Source organism: Acipenser ruthenus, chromosome 4 (genome assembly GCF_902713425.1).
Source record: "Acipenser ruthenus chromosome 4, fAciRut3.2 maternal haplotype, whole genome shotgun sequence".
Lineage (NCBI taxonomy): Eukaryota > Metazoa > Chordata > Actinopteri > Acipenseriformes > Acipenseridae > Acipenser > Acipenser ruthenus.
Genome location: NC_081192.1, coordinates 75802919 through 75829430, shown reverse-complemented (window position 1 = coordinate 75829430; position 26512 = coordinate 75802919). Strand labels below are relative to the sequence as shown.

The 26512-nt window shown below is 37.3% G+C and overlaps 1 protein-coding gene across 7 annotated transcripts in view; it reads left to right on the top strand.

Annotated features, from left to right (window-relative positions):
* The window catches only part of LOC117400475 (tyrosine-protein phosphatase non-receptor type 3-like), a 141159-nt gene that overhangs the window by 28117 nt on the left and 86530 nt on the right, over nt 1-26512 (top strand). For 5 of the 7 annotated variants that reach the window (XM_034000509.3, XM_059022798.1, XM_059022795.1 and 2 more), the window contains exon 2: nt 22901-23055. In XM_034000509.3, the coding sequence (XP_033856400.1) occupies nt 22901-23055 (155 nt within the window). Of the gene's footprint in view, nt 1-20424; nt 20489-20914; nt 21011-22900; nt 23056-26512 lie in introns of those variants that run through there. The other 2 variants (XM_059022793.1, XM_059022796.1) reach the window with 2 other exon arrangements.

The window sequence follows — 26512 nt, the reverse complement described above, 5'->3', positions numbered from 1 at the left end:
AGCTTGCTGACCACCTGCCCAGCCTTGCTGAATACACACTCACTCGGGACCGACGTTGCCGGGATGCTTAAGATGCTTCTGGCCAAGCATGCAACTTTAGGAAAGTGATCTTGATTGTTTTTCTACCACAGAAGTGGATCTTCGTTTATACTTCAGGGTAGTTCAGATGAATAACTGGTGATCTCCCATGTGATGTCACAGTCAGTCCTGCCAGGCTCTTGCGAGGTATATTTGCGTCCATGACACAACTCAAAAACCATCTCTGTTTTTTACTTCTTTTTAAGTGGCAAATCCTCATTGCTTTCACATGTGCTACCGCCACGTTTTTCACCAGCAAGGTTAGGTTCAGAAAACTTTGAAATTTCGACACTGCACAGCTTCTCTTAGACTTCCTAACAGAAAAGGCCAAAGCCAGTGTAAGACCTCATTCACACTTGAGATTTAAGGCGGCCCAGGGCCAAGACCAGAGCCGGCCTTTACATATGTATGAACACAAAGCAGACTTAGGCCGCCTTTTCATATCGCGTTATCGATTTTTAATTTTCTATGATAACACAGAAAAATGTGGATTTTCTATGATGTCGGAGATTTTTTTGTTTTACATTTGGGGAGGGGAAAAAAACATGCAATACACGTCACGTACCATATATAAACATTTAAACACGCAACTTTGCTTTAAATTTACGTAAACATACCTGTCTAATAAAACTGCTTCCGGTATTCAAGTTCCGTGTTGAATGAGGCTTCAGTTTACTTCAGTCAGTATCCAGAGCTGTTCAAAGATGTCAAACAATAAAAATCACCCCTAAAAATCGGGTCAACAAGTTTGGCAAGGACGAATTTCACGTCTATGGTAATGTGCTGTTTTGTACTTCATGCAGCAAGGCTGTAGATTACACTTGTAGGCATACGATTGTAGAACACATAGAAAGCACGAAACATAAATTGAATGAAAGGAAATATAAACAGCAAACATGGGATTCTTTTCTGTGCTCAATGCCAGTGTCTCGTGACAATCTGGAAACTATTTAAAATGAAAAAAAAAAAAAGTGTTTTATTGATTTAATGGCACTGGTAAGCTTGTAACTTGCTTAGCATTTGAACATGTAACAATTTGTATTTTCACTGTAATATTTCAATGCCTATTGATTTATTATTGTTAATGTTATTCTACTGGCAATAGATCTGTGGTTTATTCTGTGTCGTGCATGTTGAGCAAAGTGTATTTGATATGTGATGGTGTATTGCTGTATTTGGATTAGGGCGCTTCCCTTCATGAAGGTTTTGTTATAATATGATCTTCCAAGAGAAGGGGTAATGCTAATGTTTAGACTTTACTGTTAGTGAGGAATAGAGAATAATAATGACAATGATAACAATAACGAGTAAACAATGGAATAGTTTAATGATCGTGTTTGTAAAGACGGTAGTCATGCAGGTTAAACAAATACATATAAATGAGAAGAAGCATGTGTAATGTAAAATATATGAATGTTTATTGTAAATACTGGGATGTATAAAATGACTCCATGTGTAACTGGTTATTGTAGAATTCATTAATTAATTATTTAATGCCATGCCTTTCTTTAGGAGTGAGCAGTAGTATTAGGTGGTCAGTCGTGAGCTTGTCTTGTGAATATCAATTGTACGTACAACCCTTTAGTCGTATGCAATCTGAGTGAAGTATCCATTACGAAAATATTTATATCTGTGAACACTAGCAAGTTGCTGTTTCCTGCCTTTCATCCACCTCCTTTCCAGTTACAGGGAGAGAAGGTTCCATGCGCTGTGTCAAGTTAGGACACTGGTGTATTATGTTGACCGCACTCCAGAATTGGCGGCAATTGGAGCAATAGTTTATTTGCTTCGTGTCTAAGTTCCACGGACAAGCCCTGTCTAAACAGCGGCTGTCGAGGTGGATTGTAGACACGGTCAGGATTGCATATGATCCAGCCAACCTGCACCCACCAGAAAATGTCACTGGTCACTCCACAAGAGGCCTCCTGGGCGTTATTGCAGGGCGCATCTGTCTCAGACATTTGTAATGCTGCAATATGGGCCACTCCTCATACTTTTACTAGATTCTACCAACTGAATGTCGTAGATCAGAAGAACCCTGGTTTTGGGACCAGAGGGTTAACAGCAGCCACTCATTCTGCTTTTTAACATTATGCTCCACTTTAATAAAAACACCTATTTGGATTTTTGGTGGTAAATGCTGAGGTTACTTGGTGTAACCTTGCAGCATATACACTGCATGAGGGTCCTCCCTCACTGTACTGTGGACTATATGCCATGGACCCTTATCGGTCCTCTGCCAGAATGCTAAAGGCAGTTTTTCTTCCTCCTTACTATAAGAGATTATATCCCCATTGGTAATGGTTACATTTCTACTACAGAGAAACAGGGTTATGATATTAACCTAATGTTTTGTCTTCTAGTGGTGTGAAACTCCAGGAAAGAAAACAATGTACTGTACCCTTTGCTGATAAATTGTTACTGAGAGGAATACATTGAGAATGAGAAGAGTTGTCCAGCTTCCCATTCTGGGGCGGCTGGCGGAAAACTTAACAAAATTCTATTAATTTGAGTCCAATTTATTTTGGCATGATGGTTAAGAAAGACTAGTGTGCTGCTGACTGACTTCCAGACACTCGCTCAGCGTAGCATTACTGGGTCTGTACTTGCCTGGACATGCAGGGTTTTTGCATCTTAATTATTGCCAGCTCATGTATTGATTTGGGAGGAGGGAGGTAAGGGGGAGGCAACAGACTTTATAAAGGAATATCTGTAGCGAAAGAAGACACACAAATTGCATTCAGAAGAGCTCTCGCATAGAAACCATGGCAATTTAGAGAATGCTGGGAAAGGACATTACATTATGAGCCTGGGAGTGTAACCCTGTAAGTTTTTAGCTCCAGGTTACAACTGAGATACTGCTGTATCCAGTAATATATGTTGATTTTAAAATTAGTAATTCGCAGGGGTGAAATTTAGATTCTCATACATGAGTAATTCTCTGCAGCTGACATGGCTCAAAAGTAAACCATGAAGAACACATTGCGGGGCTAATTTATAGAGAAACTTGGATTGGGCCTGAAATATTACAGGTACATGAACAGCAACCTTGTGGTCTCCTAATGACAGCAGTGTGGAGTAGTGGTTAGGGCTCTGGACTCTTGACCGAAGGGTTGTGGGTTCAATCCCCAGTGGAGGACACTGCTGCTGTACCCTTGAGCAAGGTACTTTACCTAGATTGCTCCAGTAAAAACCCAACTGTATAAATGGGTAATTGTATGTAAAAATATTGTGATATCTTGTAACAATTGTAAGTCGCCCTGGATAAGGGCGTCTGCTAAGAAATAAATAATAATAATGAGCTCTCAAACATGCTGTCCAGGTTGATTGGTCACCCTAAATTGCCCTCTGTGTGTGTGTGTGTGTGTGTGTGTGTGTGTGTGTGTGTGTGGTGCCCTGTGACGGACTGGCGTCCTGTCCAGGGTGTAGTCTCGCCTTGCACCCTGTGTATGCCTGGTTAGGCTCCGGCTCACTGCGACCCTGTAAAGGAGTTTGTTTTTTTTTGCAGGGGAAGAAAGGAAATGTACACTTGCTTACACCCGCTACCAAAATAAAGGTATAGGAACTGAGCTGCAGTACACTGTAGCACTACAATGCCCAAAACATTGTGGCCAGTTAAGTACAGTAATGGCAATGGAGTTTGCTGGAGTAATTGGTAAGGAGGAAGTGAGAGAAAGTCAGAAGATGATTACTGAGGACCTCAGGGGCTGAGGAAATTGTCATTTTACATTATGCAGTTTAGTAGTACAAAGTTTCGGTCAGGCATGGCCTCATACAAATTCAAGTACAGTACATCTTTCAATAAACCTATTGCCTAGAAGTCTTTCAAAATGTGTTCAAGAAAGATTTTAGTGTGTATGTGTATGTATGTATGTATGTGTGTGTGTGTGTGTGTGTGTATATATATATATATATATATATATATATATATATATATATATATATTGTAAATACTAGCTTACATAAACTTCATTAAGTTTTTGTTATGGATGTAGTGTAGTACTGTACATCATAAGATAATATAATGTTTTAGCCAGTAAATGGATGGAACTCACCTTATTCAAGTACTAGTATAGAATTAAAATAGTTCCAGTCATTCATTCCAATATGGAGTATTTTTTGCTATTAACACTAGAACCGCTGCGGTTATGCTCATACCTAAAACTGCTGCCAGCAGTCATTATTAAGGTTACATTTTAAACAACATCAATATTAAAATGAAAGACAAACTATCAGATACAACTCAAAAGTTTTATTCAAGCATGGCCAATCAAAACAGCCGAAAGGCCGTATTTAAATGAACAATTAAACAAGTGTTAAACAAGTGTTTTTTGTTTTTTTTCTAACTTGCCACATATACAGCACTACTTCAAAAAAAGAAAAACTATAAGAAAATAAACATTTCAAAATAAACTAGTGTGTAAACAGGTATATGTACATACAAAACTGTAAACTATTTTTTAAATTTAACACTAGAACGGCCATGCAGGTCAGTGCGACCCATTTTGTATTTAAAATGTTAATTACTCTTCCATTGTAAATCGTACATGTGTGTGTCCGTTTTTGACTTTTCCTAAATATATGAATTAAATATCCTGATGGCGTTTGATAGTCAGAATCGCAAAAATGATAAAGTTATAAACAGTTCTACCTAGAAATGGGTCAATGTGACCCATGCATTACAATACATGTGTGTTTTAAAAAAAAAAAAATTATGTAAGGTAAGATGGTCCTATTATTTTTGTAAATGCAGCAAACAAGACACGCCTCCTCCTCCTAGCACACTGTTGTTTTTTTATTTTTATTTCAAGCCTTTGTTTATAAACTGACTACAAGACAGAGATTGCGATGATTGTCGATTTGTCAAGATCCCAACTCAGTGAAAACCTAGTTGATTTATTTTTCAATGTACCTGGGAGACAACAATCCTTTGTTTTGTTCCACAAATACAAATGGGAATATATCACTTGAAAGTCATTTTGATTGGAATACGGCAAGCTGCACTCGGATGCATCCAGCAAACTGAAGTGACAGGTAGGATAACAACTTATGTGCCTAATATGAAACGGATTTTATATGTTCATTTTGTTATATTACTTTTAGAGAAAAAAATCGGTTTTACAGGTTTCTATGTACTAGTTTACACAATAGTGTTCAATGGAACTGCGTCTGTGTTTACAACACAGCTCCTGGATGCAGGCACAGTCCGCTGGCAGACGTGTACGTTCCTCCATAGAGTACAATGCAGCCGTCATACCGGAAGTAGTGTTCTATTTTATTTTTATGTAGTATTAGAAACAATGATTTTGGTTTTATGTGTACATATACCCGTTTGCACCTGTACATGGGTATATGTACATGCCCGTTTCTTTTTTGGAATGTGTATTATATTTTTTCACTGTTTGTAGTCGTGCTGTATATGCGCTCATTTTAAAAAATAATGCCTTTTATGTTTCATTTTCCATTTAAACACTGTGTTTCTGCGATGCAAATGTTAGCTATGATGTTCATGAATATAAAACTTTTCAGTTGTATCCGATAGTATGTCTTTCATTTTCCATAACGAAGCAGTTTAAAAATGTATGGGTCAAAGTGACCCACGTGGCGGTTCTATGTAGTTCGAAAATCCGGCGGTTCTAGTTTTAAAATGAAAGTAACATGTTTTCTCTTACGTGCACTGAATCCAGATTGAGCTGCAGCAGTCTGCTGCTTTTGCAGTTTTCTGATCGAAATGTTTCTGCCAAAGTGCTGTGGCTAGCTTCAAGATGAAATCTCTCCTAATGATATTTTCCCCGGTGCTTTCCTTGTACAAAACGAAGGAATTGATGGCTGCCAGACGCAGTAGAGATAACAACAGGCCTGTATATAAAAATAGAATATTGTTGAATAATCTATTCAAAATAAACATGTATTGTTTGGCGGTTCTAGGTGGGCGGGATTAACTTCCTTATTTTCGTGATCCTGCCTTTCAAACGCCGTCAGGGTTTTTATTACATGTATTTAGGAAAAGTCATAAATGGACAACCGCATAACTCAGACATGCAGAGCAATTTAAATTTGAAACCGTCAAACCGTCAAATGACTGCCGTGGCAGTTCTAGTTTAATACACAGTACAGTACAATGATGTATTTTACTATCCAATTTTACTTTTTATTTTTTTTTTTTAAAAATGCAAAAAAAAAAATTCACACACACCAGGCAAACCCAGATAAATTTACACAGTCGACTGTTTTCCGAGAAGGACTCATTCATTTATACTATATACGTTTTGTAATATTTTAGGCTGGGGTGGATCAAAAGTTCCCATGATTAATTAAACAAAGATGGTTTGTTTGTAGGTTACGGGATTTAAAGAAGGGTTTCTGGTCATAATGATTTGGGTGGATTTAGAGGCTCATTCAGGTGATGTGGATACCACTGTAGATCAGAGGGGTTGTTGTTGTTAACGTAAAACCTGCAAAGTATTTTTAGATTTGGCGTCTGCCTCTTTAAGCTTGGTAAAGACTCCAGCTGCTATTCTGTGCCCTCAATGCAGCAGAGTGGAGTAGTCCTCACACAGACACAGTGCAGACTGACAGGTGCTGTTTTGTTGAGTCTTGGCTGTGAGTTGGAATATGCTTAATCTCTCATCTGTATGGACAGTTAGTAACCTTCTCCCGTCTGACGGACCGTTCTCTAAAGCCAGTTCTCTAAGGACACACGGCACTCCTACAGGGATGTTTTGTTCCTTTCTCTCCCTGTAAACAACCTACTGTTCTTGTCACATTTGTTCATAAAGAGATTTGGGGGGATGCAGGAGAAAAATAATATACAGTAACTAGGGAGAAAGTTTAATTAATTGAAGCAAGAAGTTGTTGTCTAACCCCAAAGGAAATGATAAGGACTGTACCAACACAAAAATAGGTACTGCTATTACGAGCTACAGCACCATTTTTAATGATTTCGATGTACTGCACCGTGTAACTGCATTTTAAACAGCTGGTCTGAGACTGTCAAAAGTATGAAACCTGTTCAAAATTCCAATTGGAGGATGAAATGGTTAAATTCTTATATTTTTGGAACACATAGATGTTGTACAGATATGGATAGTGTAGGTACTGTATTCTCCTGCTGATACTGGTGTTAAAATAACCAGATGAATACATTTTGAAAAGTAAAGATTTGAAAACCAATAATGTTAGCATTAAAAAATAAAATTGAAGCCAAGTCTGAAAGTGAAGCTCTTTCCAGGAATCCCTTTATTGGCGATTTTCAGGAGGCACTGCTGGGACATTTATTGATGTTTTCAATCCTAATGGTGCAGTGGACTGACTGTGAAGTGGGAAGGGAGGATGGTTGGGGTTTACACTACAACAGGAGGGGGAGGGGGGTGGTGAAACCTTCTGCTGCTGAAGCACATCCTGCTTTCATAGTTTTATATTTAGGTGTGATTTGGATAGGGAATATTTCGGATTCTTATCATTCCACTTAAGAAAAAAAAAAATTATAGACAAGCACAGGCTCAACCTTTGGAAAGCACCGCCTTAAAGCAAATAGAACATCCTTTGTTTGTTTGGATTGTCTTCATGTGTGTCTTAAAAAAAAAAATCGAGAGATTCTTGAAGACCAAAATTGGTTATATTTAGTCACGCAACACTAAAACCTGCATTTTATAAATCTGTGTTTTTTCAAGCTTGAAATGTTTATAAATTGTACTGTATTATTCATATTGTATTTCTTGTTTAACATTTCAAACTCAATACAACGTAGTTAACATAAAAACTTGTGTACTGCTTAGTACAATAGTACAAGCATTAAATGTTTTTATTTTTTCATATAATAGTAGGAGGCTATGTGGTCCAGTGGTTAAAGAAAAGGGCTTGTAACCAGGAGGTCCCCGGTTCAAAACCCACCTCAGCCACTGACTCATTGTGTGACCCTGAGCAAGTCACTTAACCTCCTTGTGCTCCGTCTTTCGGGTGAGACGTAATTGTAAGTGATTCTGCAGCTGATGCATAGTTTACACACCCTAGTCTCTGTAAGTCGCCTGGATAAAGGCGTCTGCTAAATAAACAAATAATAATAATAAATAATAATGTGCATCAAACATTACTCGTGTCAGACACATGCAACAGAAAACACAGACAATGTGTTTCTATTCTGAATAATTTCTTCCCAAGAATTGCAGATGATGAACTGTGTGAAAATAACTGGAAAACCTTAAGCAAGTGTTGGTTATACATTTATTTATTTTATTTATTTCTTAGACTCCCTTATCCAGGGCGACTTACAATTGTTACAAGATATCACATTATTTTTACATACAATTACCCATTTATACAGTTGGGTTTTTACTGGAGCAATCTAGGTAAAGTACCTTGCTCAAGGGTACAGCAGCAGTGTCCCCCACCTGGGATTGAACCCACGACCCTCCGGCCAAGAGACCAGAGCCCTAACCACTACTCCACACTGCTGCCCACATTGCTAATAGATGTTATTAACATACCATCTATTATTATACAGTGTTAACATGACTAAAAGTTTGAAACAACAAATACAAGTTATAAATAAGATTGCACTTTTTATACCGTGAGCCACCACACCCAGAACACATCCCAGTGCCGAGTTTGCTTGGTTGATGGGGAGACCCACAGGCAATTTGTATAGAGCCTGGATTGGATTTGACCCCCATGTTAAACGTTAAAGTAATAATAAATAAATAATAATAGGTGATAATGACAGTGAAACCGGCGATTTACAGATGATGGTATTTTATTAATAATCGTGCCGATTTCAGATTCCATGATTGGTGTATGCCTAGTTTAATGGGTTTGTGCTGCACACGGGGTGCTTGGGTTGGCCAGGGTGTCCTCAGCTCACTGCTCATCACGCACCAGTGACCCCTGTAGTCTTGCCGGGTGCCTGCGGGCTTGCCTGTAAGCTGCCCAGAGCTGCGTTGTTCTCAGACGCTGTAGCTCTGAGAACAACACAATTAAAAAAAAAAAAAAAAAATGGTGGGTCTGCAATATGAAAAGAAGTAGTCGGCTGACGGCACACGCTTCGGAGGACAGCATGTGTACATCTTTGACCTCCCGAAGACGAACAGTGCGGGGGTGGTAGCGGTGAGCTGAGCCTAAAAATAATTGGCCATTCTAATTTGGGGAAAAAATGATAAACAATTGGCGACCTACTAAATGTATAAAAAAAATAACTAAATAAATAAAAAAAAAATATTCATCAAGCACTTGTCCTATGGACCACAGAGTACATTGGAAGCACTTGTCCGTCCTACATTTTTGCCTGCCCTGGGGAAAACAGACAAGCATTAAAATCAAACCCTGTCTTCTTTAATTCAACAACAGGTTGAGAATGGACGGTAAAGTTAGCAACATGTGATCCCTTTTGTCTATTCATAATTTTCAGAACCCACAATGAGGAAGGACCACCTACTGTAGTGCTCCTGATATGATCAGTGCTACAGGCTAATAAACATACTATGTTGATGTTGTTACATTGCACATTTTTTAAATATCTACTTGGAACTTAACAGGGAAAATGAGTCTTCTGCAATAATAGTTCCTAAAGAACACCAATTCTATCACATACCATACACCTAGAGCAATGTCCTGTTGTAGGCTGTGTGGTCTGGTGGTTAAAGAAATTAGCACGTAACCAGGAGGTCCCTGGTTCAAATCCCATCTCACTCACTGAGTCACTGTGTGACCTTGAGCAAGTCATTTAACCTGTTTGTGCTCCGTCTTTCGGGTGAGACGTTGTTGTGACTGCAGCTGATGCATAGTTCACACACCCTAGTCTCTGTAAGTCGCCTTGGATAAAGGTGTCTGCTAAATAAACAGATAGTAATTGTAGGACTTGTGTCTAGGTTCGGCCCAGGCCCAACCCTGCTTCTCCTCTCTCTCTCTCTTTCTCTCTCTCTCTCTCTCTCTCTCCTTTGTCTATCTATAGATCTGTCTATCTTTAGTACTGTAACAGTAGCTGTTTTTCCTAGATGACTGCTGGATTAATGAGGTCTGCTGTTCATTTGATTTTACACTGGTTTTACAAGTGGAAGTAAGTTATAAAGGAAGCTGTAGAGTTTCCTCAATTTACACAACACAGGAAGCTTGTGCCTGGCTCAGAGCTGAAATGCTGAACTCAAGTACAACAGTGCCGGGTTTTCAATACAGGAGGCATGCCAGCTCTAAAGATCTCCATTGGTGTGCTGCGGTCTAGGTGAACAAAGGCTCCTGCAGCAGCTTCATTGTATAGCAGTAGCCCCCTGTTAGCTCTTTGTTTTTCCAAGTCCTTCATTTTTTTAAAGGAAGCATTACACCAGACTGTGCCCTAAACCTAATGGTGGAATTAACATGTGGTGAGCTTTGAAAGTGAAAACAGTTGGTCCATAAAAACCTGTCCACTTTTTGGTTTTCCTTTTTGTTTTTGAAGACCAGAAAAAGGTTAGATTGTAAGCTGTATTTTTACAGTAGGGTTTGTATATTTTCCCCATACCCCTATATAGTACAGTAATTCAATATCTGTGGTGGTATGGGTTTTGTTACATTACACATCCCCTCAAACAAACAAGTTTAACGTTAGCCACTGTAGTCTGAGATGTGCCAGTTCTTCTACAGTATTTCAGCCGATATTGCTCACATAGAGTAAAAATAGTTAATGGGTAAATAGCCTTAAATGCCTAATGTGTTTTTATATATATATATATATATATATATATATATATATATATATATATATATATATAATATATATATATATATATAATGTGTGTGTATATATATATATATATATATATATATATATATATATATATATATATATATATATATATATATATATATATATATAATATATATATATATATATATATATACTGTATGTTGTATTACATCCATGGTCCCTTTTTTGTTTGTTTTGTTCATATGTTAGCTAAATTAACCTATTTTGTAAGCTTGTTTCACTTTTGTTTATTCCAAAAAAGTCAGGTGATGTTGTGACCTTCTAACTCCCTTGGCTTCACCTGCTGAGAAGCTGTGACCCTTTGACTTAATGCATACTATATTAGAGCAGCTGGCACCAATGCAGTTGAAAGGGCTTACAATTGAATGGCAATTTTGAATGATGAAACAAGCATGCAGTATTCTAAAATAGGTGAATTGAATTTAGACAGTTACTTTATACTGTACTGTAGGGGAATTATTAATTATTATTGGATGGTCAAAGCAAGTGTCTTGGCTGGGATTTGAAAAAATTTGCCTGACTCCCAGTTCTGTGCTTTAACCATTTAAAGAAAGGATTATTATATTGAATTGTAGCATTAGTAGTCATACCCTGAAACTGACTTGTTGGTCTACAGTATTCGCAATTGAAAAAGGGAAAAAAAAAATCCCCTAAGGATAACTGGGAAATGAAGCAAGTATGGCGCAAAGGACATTTTTCACATCTGGTACCTGATTTTGTGTTTCTCAAAGGTTTCTAGTTTGAACAGCCGCTATAATGTACTGTAGCGTGTAATACTGTTGATGGCGACATTTCGTTAGTGCAGTTTTGTGTTGTTGGTTTTTTTTTTATAATAACTGGTGAGCAATTTTTTCAGTGGACTCATCATGTTAATATTTCCCATATTAGCCGTCTGGTTGATAAAGGAAACACGTACTCATTCACCAGCAACAGAGCACGACCCCAACGCCAGCTGTCAAACTGAAAGGAATTCCAACCGTACCTCACATACAGTAGCTGCTGTCTTCTCTCGCTTCTCGGTCAGGAAATCTTCTTGATGTGTAGCAAATACAAAAATAATCTTAAACCCAGTCTTTTAATTGGTAGTTTTCTCTTTTATTAGGATGCAGTGACAGCTTAACAACTACTAATTTAACATTTAAAGGGAGGTAGAGATTTAGAAAATAAAAACCGTAAAGTTCAGGCCCTATGTACAACCCTAGTACTCAACAGGTCAAATGCTGATGAACTTCTGAGATATGACTTTCAGAATCCAGGGAGTCTGGCAGCTGGCCATTTTCTACTAATTTGGATTGGCATTGATACCTTCAAGGCAATAACCTGGTCTGATATTTGAGTCCCTGTCGGATGATAATGAAATGTATTCACTGTCCAATCTTTTATTTTATTTTTTTCTCTTCTCTTTCATGTGGCAGTGTTTCAGTATAGAAAAATGTAATACCGATGCATATCATCTAATTGAAAAAAGAACTGATCTGCTTGTTGCAGCCTATGAATTTTCTTCAAAGCAATGAGACCTTTCTGTATCAGTACATAACAGTATTAACAGTAAATTAATTCAGTTTGATCCTCACTTTAATGCTGACCTCATGCATGTAATCTGCCCTAAAGACAACTGACCTAATGGGCTTGAATGTGTTGACATGTTGCCATGGATGGGATGAACATGATTAAATCTCATACCCAGGAGAATGAGGAAGACAATTGGGGTTCATGAAATGCTCACAATCTATAAAACCACAAGAAGCCACAGGAGCTTAATAAAATAAAATACTATAATTATAATTTTTTTTTTTCATGTTTCCTTGTGTGTGTGTGTGTGTGTGTGTGTGTGTGTGTGTGTGTGTGTGTGTGTGTGTATGTGTATATATATATATATATATATATATATATATATATATATATATATATATATATATATATATATATATATAGATATATATATATATATATATATAGATATTTATTTATTTACTGTTTTGTAAATCTAGAGTGAAAGATATACAATAAATGTCACATACTTTATTGTACATCCCTACACCGCACCACGTGATTCGTGAATGGCCTCAGTGAGATCGCAGTGTGTTTTGTGTAATTCACAATTGCTTTTCGGACCATACACAATGTGTGATGTAGATAGCATGTTGTCCCCCCATACCTCCCTCCCCAAGCAGTTTGCTTGCCTCTATTCCCACCTTTTCCAAAAAAAATAAATAAAATAAGCCACATTTCTGATAAGTCCAATCCATGTACGTCCTTTGACAGATTTTCAGTTGTTGTATCAAGAAAGAAGCATCTATCTTGACTTATCAGCTGTTGCATCTTCAACTTGCAGTAAAATGAGAAGGAGTGGACAGTGCAGATTTGTTTGTTTGTTTGTTTGTTTGTTTGTTTGTTTTTAAAGAACATGTATATCAAAATGACCTTGGTACTTCGTACTAATCATTAACAGTAAAACCAAGAAGGCCAGTCCCTGCAAATTATGTTAAATATTTTATTTATTTATTTATTTATTTATTTATTTTTTACCAGGACATTTAAATCATGTATTTTTCAAGATCATCCTTTTGTACAGTTACCTTCCTTTCTTAATCTAAAAAGACTCCAGCTACTGGTCACAAAATCATTAATACATGCCAAGTGAAATTTGATGACTGATATGGGTGTTCTCAACAATAAAGAAATTGATGAAATTCCTGCTAGAGGAAGCTCGTTTAGACTGCCAATTCTGGCAGGAAACACCACTTGTGAAATAAAATCAGTGCCCCAGTATAAAAAGGGCATTGACTAAAAATGTTAGCATTTGCAAAGTGAAATAACTGCTAGGATTAAAATCAAAATTGTAGTAGTAGTAGCTTAAATTATTTATTTTTAGTTTGTATTTATCCAGCTTGACAATCACAGGTTGCTATCTCGTCCTTTAATATACTTCTTACTCCTTGCCAATAAAATGGATATAGTGTCAAAATAGGATAGAATGAAGTACAAATGTCCCACCCAGTTATTCTGCATCGATTGTAAATGGATAATGTTTTAGGTGCCACTACACTAAGAGGTAACAATGGTGATTGAATACTTGTCACTTCACCATACAGTACTGTATTTTAACATTTACAGTATAAGGACTTGGATAAATAATTAGACGCACAAATAATGTCGTAGGGGTTTATTAAGTCAATTGGTTTCTGTCTGACAGAAATGACTACTGTGGCGGTTGTTCTTTGTGCTGTGCAATGGTTACCTGCAACAGCTCTACCACCTTGGATTCTCAAGCTAAGCAGAGTGAGTGCAACTAGGACAGAAAAGAATGTCATCTAGTGCACAAAGCGATTTATTCCGTTCAAGCTCTTCACAGGTGAGGGTCATTGATGTTAATTGGGCTAATTTTACCATTCCAAGTGAAACAACTAAAGAAACAGTAGCTTGGATTTGAGTCTAAGAAAAGCAGCGATCATCACAAATCTAGCAGCTGTTTCTTCACTTGTTCACATGGAATGATAATTTCACCCAATTAACGTGACCCTCACCTGATTGTCCGCACCTGATTTCTGTGAAGCGCTCCATCCAAATCATTGAATAATCGGTTTGTGCCGCACTATCAGCTACACTGCCAAAATCCCAGATCAACAACCCCATTGGAGATTCTTAATTATAAACATCAAATAAATAACATACTGAAGCAGTTTCTAATGCCCATTACAGAGAAGTCTTCTGTGAAACTTTGATTTGGGACATTGCAAACAACTGCTCCTAAGCTTAAGTTCTACACTAAAATCGTTGTCTTTTTCAAAACTGATGCATTGCATTGGCTTTTTTCAGTCCCCCACCCCATACCTCTGAAATGTGTGGGATGATGGGGTAATAATACATTTCAGCTCAAGACAAAAAGCTGAGTTGGTTACGCAAGTAATAAGTCATTGCATTGCACTGCACTGCCCTCACTTAATTAATGTTCCTAGGAAGTAGATCTCAGTAATGACATGAAATTAAATGCCCACTTCCTCGTGGATCTGCTTGTACTTGCAGATGTACAGCACACACAGCTCTGTTTTGTCTAACTTTAACTGTAAACAAACGTCTGGGTATTTATAGCGTTCCGGGACGACTGTATTATTAACAACTAATACACTGTTCTTGGCAACCATGAAAACAACTAAGAAAGCTTCTAAAAATACAGTAACTTTATCTGTGCCAGTGTCAGGAGCTTTATGAAACTAATGAAAGACTTTAATATTCTTTTAGGGGCTGCTGTACTGAAAGTGAAACAAATCTAAAATCTAGTGAAACACAGTACAGCGTCTCATATTTCTGCAATTTTAGTTTGAGCTTGTCCCATTCCTAGATCTACACTAGCCAGTAACCTTATGGAACAACTGTTCTGGTAAATTAAGACTGCCATATACTACAATACATGTGTGCAATGTAACTGTTTTTCAGTCTACCATGAAAGATGGATGTGTTATGTCTGCAAGCTTGCAGCACACAGTATTTTATTTTTTAGTTTGTTTTGCCCAAAGCTGGACATCTTTAAAGGAGGTCTAACTTTATTTACCAAATAGCATGGCAAGTGAAAGTGATAAAGAAGTTAATAAGATGTCATATTAAATGCAGTCATCCTGTGGACAGGCAAGCTGTACATAAAAGCAGGGAGTTAAAGCTGGGGTTAGCCTTTGACCAAACCACCTACAGTAGATCAATAAAATTGACCTCTAAAAGTTATAGGTGAGCCCAAATTGTAATGACATTACCACAGTCGAGCAATGTAGCTGCATTCTTTCTCTTTCACTGGCATAGCATGTTTTATTGCCTTTTTACACTTGGAAACACTCCTTTGCTACTATACTGTATAGTACTGTTTAATTCCTAGCACACTGAAACATTGCAGGGATGGGCATACACAAAACCAATAATGCCTTGTATAAGAATGACGTGTTGCAGAGTCCAGCCTGCCATGTAAGAGCAATATTGCTAAATGTTCTCAGGATTTTTTTTTAAAAATGTTTTAAAAGCAGTTTGTCACAATATGTTACACTGTCTTTTAATATGCAGAATTATTATTAAATGACTTAACTGCTACAACACCCTTTATCAACACTTGAGGATTTGTGTTTTTTGTTTTAGGTGAATTTTGATGGCTAAGTAGTAATCCATCTTTTTTTGTAATATTCCTGCATCTGTGCTGATATTCATAGATGCTTTAGATGAACTGATGCGGTGCTGTTTTTAGGTAGCAAGAGAAATCACACGTCTCCATGAGGGAAAAGATTGCAGTGATAACATATTCGATGCAATTTTCAAAATAGTGTTTAGACTAACTTCCTTTACTTTCTCCTCATTTCAGTATATGTTCACACAGATGTACTACATTGTAGGGAAAAGTATGATTAAAAAAATGAAATACAGTACTGTAGTGTAAACACTACTGTAAAGCAAGGCACAAACACGAGAAAGCAAGGTAAATTGTAGCTATGTGTGTGCGCTGGCTTATGGTTTCGCCAAGAGGGCAAATTGTAAAACCAAATAAAAATAAGTATGTTGAAGAACAAAGTCTTCTCTTTAATGAATAAGAGATATTAGAAAGAAAATACGTTGAAATAAAATGTTGAGCCTGTGATTTCTTATTTTTTCATATTTCTTTAATAGTAAAGAGGTCACGGGGCAATACTGTTTGTATACTGTGCCTGCAGTTCACAGTACAATTCAATCTGCAACCAGAAGTTAAACAAAAATGATATGATGCCTTGTGTGCTTTTCTGACAATCTCCTCAATGGGTCCTTTTGTTTCCGTATGTTTTGCATGTTTAGTTTCAACAGCTGCACATGATGAAAGAGATGTGAGGCCCCGCCCCACTGTAATTGTTTGTTTAATACATGGACCTGGATCAGGTATAGCAAATAATTACAATGTTTCTGGAATGTGCCAAATAGTCTAAACACCTACAAAGGAATGTATTCATAGAGCCAAGAATGGTACAAATGCAGGCACTATATATACAGACTGAATGGGTGTTGATTTTGTTTTGGTAAATAAATGCACAGTGCACAAAGTAGATTACCAAAGACATTAATAAATAGAGTAGTCTCCATGTCTGCAAATACACTGCATGGCTAAAGCATTTGAAAATGGAAGTCAAATTTGAAAAAAACCCTAGACGGCAATGTATGCAAATGTTTGTGGACATGTTATATAATATGCTAGACCTATATAAGCTGTGAGAATTGCAATTTTTCCTGCGGTATTATAGTAGAGTAATACTTAATTAAAATCTAATTTACTGTCTAGTTTGCATTGTACTTCTCAGATGAGTTGCAGGAATAACTGACAGAATCTGGTCAAGAGGCCGTACTGACTGGTAGCCATAGAGAAATTTGGGCAATTTTGATAAGAAACTGGGCTTTTTGAAATGCTTTCCCAGGTCAAACGATTTTTTTTTCTAAATCTCTTAATGTCACTTGCTCTTTAAAAACCAGACCAAAGTTCTGCAGGTTGAGCAAACCACATTTCCATTTCCAAGTATCTTTCTACTGTAGTGGGTGTAGTGCAGTGTTTTCATTTGAGTATACTGTACACTTAATGGCTTGACATTTTCTGCTTTAAATTATTTATGGTTGTTTTTACTACCATGCTGTTTAAAGATGCTGTACTTAAACTAACTAACAGCTTTGAAAAATTGTATAGGATAAGATTTCCTAACTGTAGAGGTAGACTGAAAATGCTTGCCATTTACAGTACCGGTTAGACACATTTTAATGAGGTTGTCAGATAAATAGTTTTTATAATAAGTGTTATATACAGACTGGTGCCAGATAAACAGTATAATATCTCAGAAAAGTTATACTGTTGTTTCTAAGCAGCAGCTGAGACACATTCACCTTTGAACTGTACTGTACATTAAACATTATCTTTTAAAAACTGTGACTGGGCTTTGTGCTGCAGCAGTTTGTACATTACAGCACTAAACACCTTGCTTTTTTGATATTGCCCTGAATGAACTACTGTAAAAGTGAACTGCTGACCTGGTTCTGAATGCTGTATGAAGCATCACCGTGACAGGTTGGTTGCATGTGCTTGCACTGTGTGACCCTTTACAGTAGTCTTGGTGGTTTTAGTGGAATTTTTCATGCGTTAAACCCTGTGGGAGATGCATGCTGTGCTGTGCTATGCTGCAGTGTCTCTCAACGACTGATCTGTAAGAGCCTCCTTGACAGTCCCTGAGGATTTTTTAATTTTTTTTATTTTTTATTTTTTTACACAGTAATGCTTTTTCATTTTGGTTGTACTGTATTTTCTGAAAGGGGAAAAATGTCTGCAAATATTTTAAAAAAAGAAACTATTAGAAACAATGTGGTGCTCCTTAAATTACCTAGAATGTTTATTTCTCAAAATTAGCATATAAGAAATATGTTTTAGTTAGCTTTTTATTTGGCTTGGAGAAAACAGCTCCAGTGTTTGTACAACTGATGGCAATAGTAAAAGTTCTGTAGGTGAATTAGTGATGTCATCAATATTGTCCTGGAACATAGCTGAGCAGTATAACCTTTTTTAAAGGTCATCTATTTCTTGATTCATGTATGGCTAACTTTATTATTATTATTATTATTATTATTATTATTGTTATTATTATTATTATTTATTTCTTGGCAGATGCCCATACCCAGGGCGACTTAGTCGTAAACAAAAAATACATTTCAAGAATCACAGTAGTGTATTTCAACTCCACAAGTGTATTTTTATATTGATTATTATTACAGTGCTACCCCAAATAAAAAGCTAACTAAAACATATTTCTTATATGCTAATTTTGAGAAATAAAGCTACTAATAAGTGCTTGATTGGTTCAATTAAGTAATTTAGGGGGCAGTTGGAACAAAAGCCAGGAGGACACCGGCCCTCCAGGACCAAGATTGGGCACCCCTGGTCTACGGTGTCAAAAGCAGCATTTGTTTAAAGTCAAATTAGTGCACGTTTCAAATATTGAGTACACATTCTAAAGAATGTGTTTTTTGACCCTAATGGCCCTCCATACAAGCCTGACACGTAGCAGAACTGGTACGTGTACCACAGGTTGAAAAACACTGTCTTAGAGTAAAATATAGGGAAATGAATCACACAAGTACCGGCTTTTTCATTTTGACTTGCTGTATTGGTCCAAATTAGTTTTTATGATCTACCGAAACCAGCCAATCAATACTTTGCAACTACAGTACCCACAACTCAGCCAATCACAACCTGTCAGGTCGACCTGTAGCTCAGCATCTTTCAACAACGTACCAAGACACAGACAGTTAAGTAATATTGCTCCATTCAGATATATGGCATATCGCATTCAGGGTTTCATGAAGGTAATGCAGCTGCGTTGTGCGAGGTGCAAACTTCAGAATGTTAGCAAGCTCATACTCTGTGTTGTAGTTCCTGCTGTGGAGAACTGGAAAACGTGGACCTGGTAATCATTGGATCGGAGAGGACTGAACCTGTTGAGTTGCATCGCTTTCACGTGACTCTGCGTACGGTTGCTTGTTTTACAGACATTTCAGGCTTTCTTGCTGACTGCTTCCAAACAATTGTGCTTGAAAGATGTTTGCAGCTGCTGACAATTAAAGGGCCCAGAAGTTTAATGGATTTTTCTCACTGTTTATTTAGCTGTACTGTAGTAATAGTGATACGTTTAAGGGTCTACTGCAGTGGTACACCTCTGGCCCTTGAGCTCTATTCCAGTAGTGGTCTTTATTCCAACCAGGTCCTAAATTAGTTAATTACCTCTTAGCAGCTTCACTAACTACATTAGAACCTGCTTGGAGTGAAAACCTGGACTGGATTAGATCTGGTTTGCTTGCCAATTCTTGGCAGAATTAATAGTAGTTCTGATGTTGTGTACAGGTATTTTGACCATTGTGACCATAGCTATAGAGTAAAAGAAAGAAATGCTGGAATTTAGCTTTTGTGGATTCCTTTGTTATGCCTTTTTGTGGCTTTTAGTGTTAGTTTTATTGTTGTTAAAAATGGTCCAAACTTTAATAAATGGAAAAAGAAAAAAAAAAATGTCTGTACCATAGCATTAAGACTTTTTTGGGTCCGTCAACATTTTCACTGGGACCTTCAGTTTGTTTAGTTGAGAGTCCTGGACCCTCGATGGGCAAACGTCTTGGAGAGCCTGGTCTTATGCCTGATGCTACTATATTTCTTTAAGACCATGGCTGTTAATCTTGGATTTTTGTTCGCTGCTCAGACAGTTCTCCTACTGCTGTTCCCATAATTTTCTTTGGACGTCTGCTGCTTTCAAGCATTTCAGTTGAATTTGTTTTGTGGCACTTCTTGATTTATTGCTCTGATTGTGAATTTTAATATTCCATATTTCCTTTGCGTTTCTGTAACCATTTCCTTTGTTGTAGTTTTGCTGCGAGTGCTTTGCTTAAGTGTGAATCCAGCACATTTGTCTTAACCATCATCTGCTGTGTATCCAAACTGTTCTTCAACAAATGTTTGAAATAATGACCTATTTTTCTGGCTGGACTTAATTAATTAATTAACAGTCAATTAAGCCCAGCCACAGGTGTATAAAAGGAACAGTCTCTCCACTTGTGGGGAGACAAACCCAGGCCAAGGAGCAGAGCACAGTAGGCAAACCAAAAGGAAGGATTAGAATTCTCCTTTATATCTTCCTGGAATGACGGCAGGTAACTAACTACCTGCAGAATGACCAGACGTTACAGCTGTGCCTGTTAACAAGTATACCATTTGTTTATATACATGCTTGTATTTAGCATGTTTTCTGGAAGTATCGTATATTACTGTAAGTGTAGAGTGCCAATACCTTTGTCCTCTGTGTGTGTGTGTTAAACATGTCAAGGGTCTCTGTGGCACTGCTAATTACTGTAGTTGGTAAGAGAATTCCAGAGATGCTAACCATAGCAGCTGGAATCACAGCCCTCTCGTGACCTTATCTCTGTTGAGCGGAGGGGAGAGAGTCCCAGTGGCTGAACTGGGCAGGAAAGCAATGCTTGTCGGGGGGGGGGGGGGGGGGGTTGTTGTTGCCAAGGTGTTGGACTCATTACACATTATTCTTGCTTTTGTTGTCCTAGGCCTTGGGGAATTTTAACAGGCTTCAGTGTGGATAGGACCTTAGTTCAAGGTCTGTTCTGAAAATGGGCACTTCATCAAAGGACAAAGCGCTCACTACGCAAGTAGTTTTCAGTCTGGTGAGCTGGGGATTTTTTTGTGCTGATATTGGTGTTGAAAAATGTGTTAACAATTTTAGTCTGTACAAGAATGGAGGGGTGATTAGTTGATTAACTATTTGGCTGATTTCATGATACAGGGATTCAAAGGTATTCAACCACTCCTGCTTGTGTGTGGTGCTTGGGGTTGGAACAGCTTATGTATTTGAAAAGGGGATGCGCCAGGATTTTTAGTAAAAGGAAAAGAAGCTGTCTAAGTAGTGAGGCCAAATGAGCAAAAAATTACATTTATTTCACAAATGCATTTTTGTAACTTTCACCTTTTCATAACAACAAAAGCCTGGCTTATCTCTCTTTATCAGCTGGGCACTTGGTACTGCTGCAGGAATCTGACTATTCAGTAACTCTTCGTAAATGATGTAGCACCCTAGCCTAGGGGGAAACCTATTTCTAGGTACGGAAATGTTTGAGCTCATTTTGACAACTTCCACTGAAAGCCTTGCTGTCAAGTCCAAGCTCTGTCTCTGCTTACAATATTTCTTTTCTTGGTAATATTTACTTATGCTGACCTAATTGTCACAGGGAACGCCACACTGCTGATATGTCTGTTAAACAGAGAAAGCATGACTGTTTTATTCCAGAAAGGGTTGCTCTTTTAATACTCCACAGTTACTGTGGTGTATAAAGTGCAAAGTCTGTACCATTTCAATGTGTCATCCCCCACCCCCCCCAACTTCATGGAATATGTATGTGTATCCAGAATTATCAAACATTACTTGTTCAGCAAAGCACAGCCATTAAGCTCACCTTCCAACCTCAGAATTAAATAGTGAGGTTGCATTATGTAGAATTTTTCTGTTCTATTACTTACTGTAGTTGGTGATAGAATGGTACAGTAGCGAGGTCAATGCAGTGTGGCGGCATGAAGATTTATCGCTGTTTTTGAATCATTAAAATAGACTCCAATGTGTTTTTTGGTTGCTGGTGGAGTTACTGCATGTCTACAGTAGAAGGGGTGTGTGTGATAAAATGAAGTACAAAAAATTGCAGTGATCTACAGTACAGTACTGCTCTATTGCTTTTTGAATTGTATGCTGGGTTTCACCAAGAGCTACATTTTTATGTAATCTTTTGGTGTGGGAACAGAAAATGCATACTGTACGTATAAAACAGACCTGTGTAATTGCAGATGTAAGTTTTTATTATATATATATATATATGTGTGTGTGTGTGTGTGTATGTATATATATATATATATATATATATATATATATAATGTGTGTGTGTGTGTATGTATGTATGTGTATATATATATATATATATATATATATAATGTGTGTGTGTGTGTAATTGCATATATATAATATGCAATTACACAGGTATTTTTTATATTATATATATTTTTATTATATATACATCTGCAATTACACAGGTATATATATTTTTTGTGGTTGGGATTGGGTTAACTTTAAACATCATTGAGTAGGAGTAACATGACTGTTTCAATCCATTTGTAATGTCATACTTGGTTATATATGTATATTATATATTTATAATCTAACCTTGTTGGCTAAAGTTCTAAAAATATACAACATGAAGATATTTATTTTACAAACTTGCGTACAGTAAAAACATATAATGAAAACTGTCTGTTAGCCAGTGGCCTATTAAAAATGTTGCCGAAATCTGTAAGGTTTTATAAAAGCCAGTTATTCACGGCAATCCCTGACTGCATAAGAAAATGCACACAACCTGTGTCTTAAATGCAAATCCAGCAGATGGCCCCCCAACATAATGTCTGAAGAAACTAATTTTATTTTGATTTGTCACCTGAAAAAAAGGTAACAGACCAAAGAATCTGTAATTCTTCTTATAAAGTAATTTATAAATATGTTTTCTTTTCTGTTGTAGACTATTCATCTTTAGTAATGAACTCCAGGCTTCGTGTGTTGGGTGGGAGAATAAGCAACATACGAGTATCAGAGCTGCCAAAGGACAAGAACAGGTCGGAGGTCGTCTGCAATGTGCACTTCCTGGATGGCACAGTGCAGAGCTTCAAAGTCAATGTAGGTGCCTACAATTATCCCTGTACTTCTTCCTTTTTTTAATATCTAACACCATTTTCCAAAAGGGAAAAACTGCACTGCAAGTGCGTTATTACAGTGAGTGTCCAAAAATCGGATGCAGAGAAGCTGAATCACTTTAATATTGCTTCCTAGAATCAATTAAAGGGATGGAATGCATATACGGTGGATCCTGGGGGATTCATTAATGTATGTTGCAGAGAGATTAATTATATAAATTAAATGGTTACAGTTCAGCTATAATCTGAAAGCACAGTGCTTCAAGCCATGCACAATGGTTTGCTAGAACACAGACAGAATGGTTAGTGATTTTGCTTTTTAACCATCCTTTTAAATCACATTTTATTTTTACACCATTGTGTATTTCTGGAATTGTAGAAAAAAAAAAGAAACAATCTGAACTACCAGATCATCGCTAGACTACTGTAGCCTATACTATATTCCTTAAAATGGTGGCAGTGGTTTAAGGTGGACTGTTTCGGGTGTTTTGCAAGCCAAGTATAATGCAGGCCTGTATTACAGATGTGGGTTTTGTTTTTTCTGACTGGTGTTATCACTGAACAGGTGGACAGCATTTTGGAAATTGTGTTGCAGTACATGTAGAGCAATAACTACCACGTCCACTTGTACCAGGAAATACTGTAACAGGTGAACAATACCCCTTTTGTTAAATTCCATTTAAGGTTGGCAGGTCAGGGTCAATCAAAGGTCTTTCACTTGAAATGAGAAATAGAAGTATTGCTTTGCACAGTACGTTGACTGCTCTCTTTCTGTTGTGGCATCATATTCTCATAAATAAACTAGAATGTTCCTGTTTAACCATTTTCCATAAAACATGCCATTTTATATGTAGTGTAGTGTGCACGGGGGAAGGCAGCAGCAGGGCTGGTAGGTGACGTAATCACAGTCTAAGACATAAGCCCGATATACGCTCCTTGCAAGGGAGCCACCTCTTTTATACAGCGGTATCGGCGCTTTGCTTTAGTGCGAGAGGTTCACAGCCGCCCTCTGCCTGTGTGTGGATTGCCTCGCCTTGTGTGATGCGCCTGCCTGGGGGAACTGAGGTACGCTACATTGGTGTCACCCTAACCCATCCCCTGGAGTGCTATTATAAAACGATTTATACAATTAGATTTATTTACATTTTTAATTAACACAGCAAATTTAAAACAACCTTTCCAATAACAGTTTATCATTACGCACAAGAAAATAGTTCCAGTGAAAACATTTGTAGGTGTTTTATTTTAATAGATTTACATCTGTTTATTCATAAGTATACTAAAAATTAATGTGTATTGCGTAATTTCTGTATAACCTATTACATGCTGATTTTACATTTTCATCATTGGACATTGTGACAGGATGAATGGTGCAGTGCAAAAGATGTGGAATGTCCGGACTGTTGTCTCCCAAAGAATAATCCTTTTAATGGTTAACACAAATATCACAAAAATAATCCAAATTAAAAATAATAATCCACCCCGCTATCAACGATGATATCGGGGTAAAACAAAAACAAACTCAGTCTCCAAAAAGTAAATGAGTCACTCCGCAACCACAATCCTCCGTGCACGAAACTGTGCTCTTCTCCTTCGGGGATCGTGGTGCGTGCTTGCTGTGTGGTGAGGGGCGTGCTCTGGGGTCCGTGCTGGCTCTGTGGCTACAGCCTCCAGTCCTCCTGCTTCTCTACGAGAAAACACAAACACACATAATAAAATAGAAAACAAAACACCAGCTCCGGCCGGTCGTCTCTCAGTTTCTCAGCCCAAGGGGAGATACTGACATAGCTGCTTCCCCTTTATACCCAGAAAACTCCTCCCTGCAATCAACGCGTCGCCATGGTTTCTCCAGTAGAGGGCTGCCCCGCAGCTGGCTGCAATGGAATCGTCCTGAGTACTTGCAGCTATGCGCCCCTCCTAATATGGTTACCTTCCGGTTTCCACCTACCACCGAGGTGGCAGATCTAGGAGGCAGCATACCTTCCCCCTTACACAGCGCCCTTTCTAGTTGGGAGGGAGATTTACAGCATTGACCCTTTCTTTCTTTCTATCACAGACATACATATTTAAACTTCATAAATCTGATAAAAACCTAACTTTCATTATTGATCACTGATGTTTGGACATTTGAGAGAGAGAGTTAAATTAATTAATATAATGGACTGTATTGTGTAATTTATTATTTAATAATAGTGGTTAACTTTACCTACCCTGTTTACAATAAGGTAAAGTTACATGTTTAAATGCCAGGAACTGTATTTTCCGTAGGACAAATATTAAAATATATATATGACATATAAATTTCTGCTAAAAACACATTTAATTAATTATTTAAATACAGCCGTTTGTTAAAGAATGGGGAGGGGGGGGAACCCAACATATTTGAACAGTGCGATCGATCTCAAGAAAAATAAATTAAACTTAAATTTACTTTACACCTAGATAGATAAGATGACAAATGTCCCATTTTTATTTTAATCTTCATTGAATTTCCAAATAACCCTCCCTTTTTAAGTTCAGAATTTCGGTCATGCATGTATTTTTTTCACAGTCTACCAACTTCCTTTTTTGTAGGATAGTCACAGCCCATTTAGAAGCCTATTTGGTTTTGTTTTTTCGTTTTCAGTCAACTTCGAATTGATTCAGTTCTGGTTCCATTATTTCACTGTGCCGTTTTTCTTTTAAAGAAATTTGAATTACTGATACTTTTGTCCGATTTCAGGTTTTCCATTAAGATCAACATTTGATTCTGGGTCATTATTATGATTATTATTTTTTTAAGTTAGTGGTTACTTATATATTAATGTTATAGAATTAGAACAGTCGTGGAGGAAACTGAATCAGAGGTGATGTGTCTGTTGAAAGGTTGTGTGGGATTAACGTATGGCTGATAGAACGCAGCTAACCAATCAGGAGAGCTGGATTTTTCCAAACAGATTTATAATACTATAGTCAATTGTGATATTATCTAATGTTTTTTCATTCATTCTATTTTATTGTGTTGAAAAATTATTGATAAGCATATTATTGTTCATTACCCAATATGATACGTTTGTGTGTAACAGTAGCCCTACATTGAAGTAGCAAGCGGCTGTGAGCTGTCGTGTGAGGATCAAAAGGCCTTTTGACAGCAAGAGCATCGCGTCAAAGTGTCGGCGTAACATTTTTTCTTTTTTTTTAGAATACTGTACATCTTACGGATGCTTTCACACCGGCCACATGGAGGAAAATGGACGGCATCAATATGGCAAACCAATTGTTTTAATTACCGTATTAAATTAAACTTTTTTTTTTTTTTTTCTCAATAAGAACGAGAATAAAAATGGCTGTTCTAAGCTGAAAAGTCACACGGCACACAGGCACCTACAATGTCCAAGAAAGCTAGAAGACAGAAATAAAGACTAGAAGTAATAAAGCATTTTTGTGTTAAATTTAGCAAG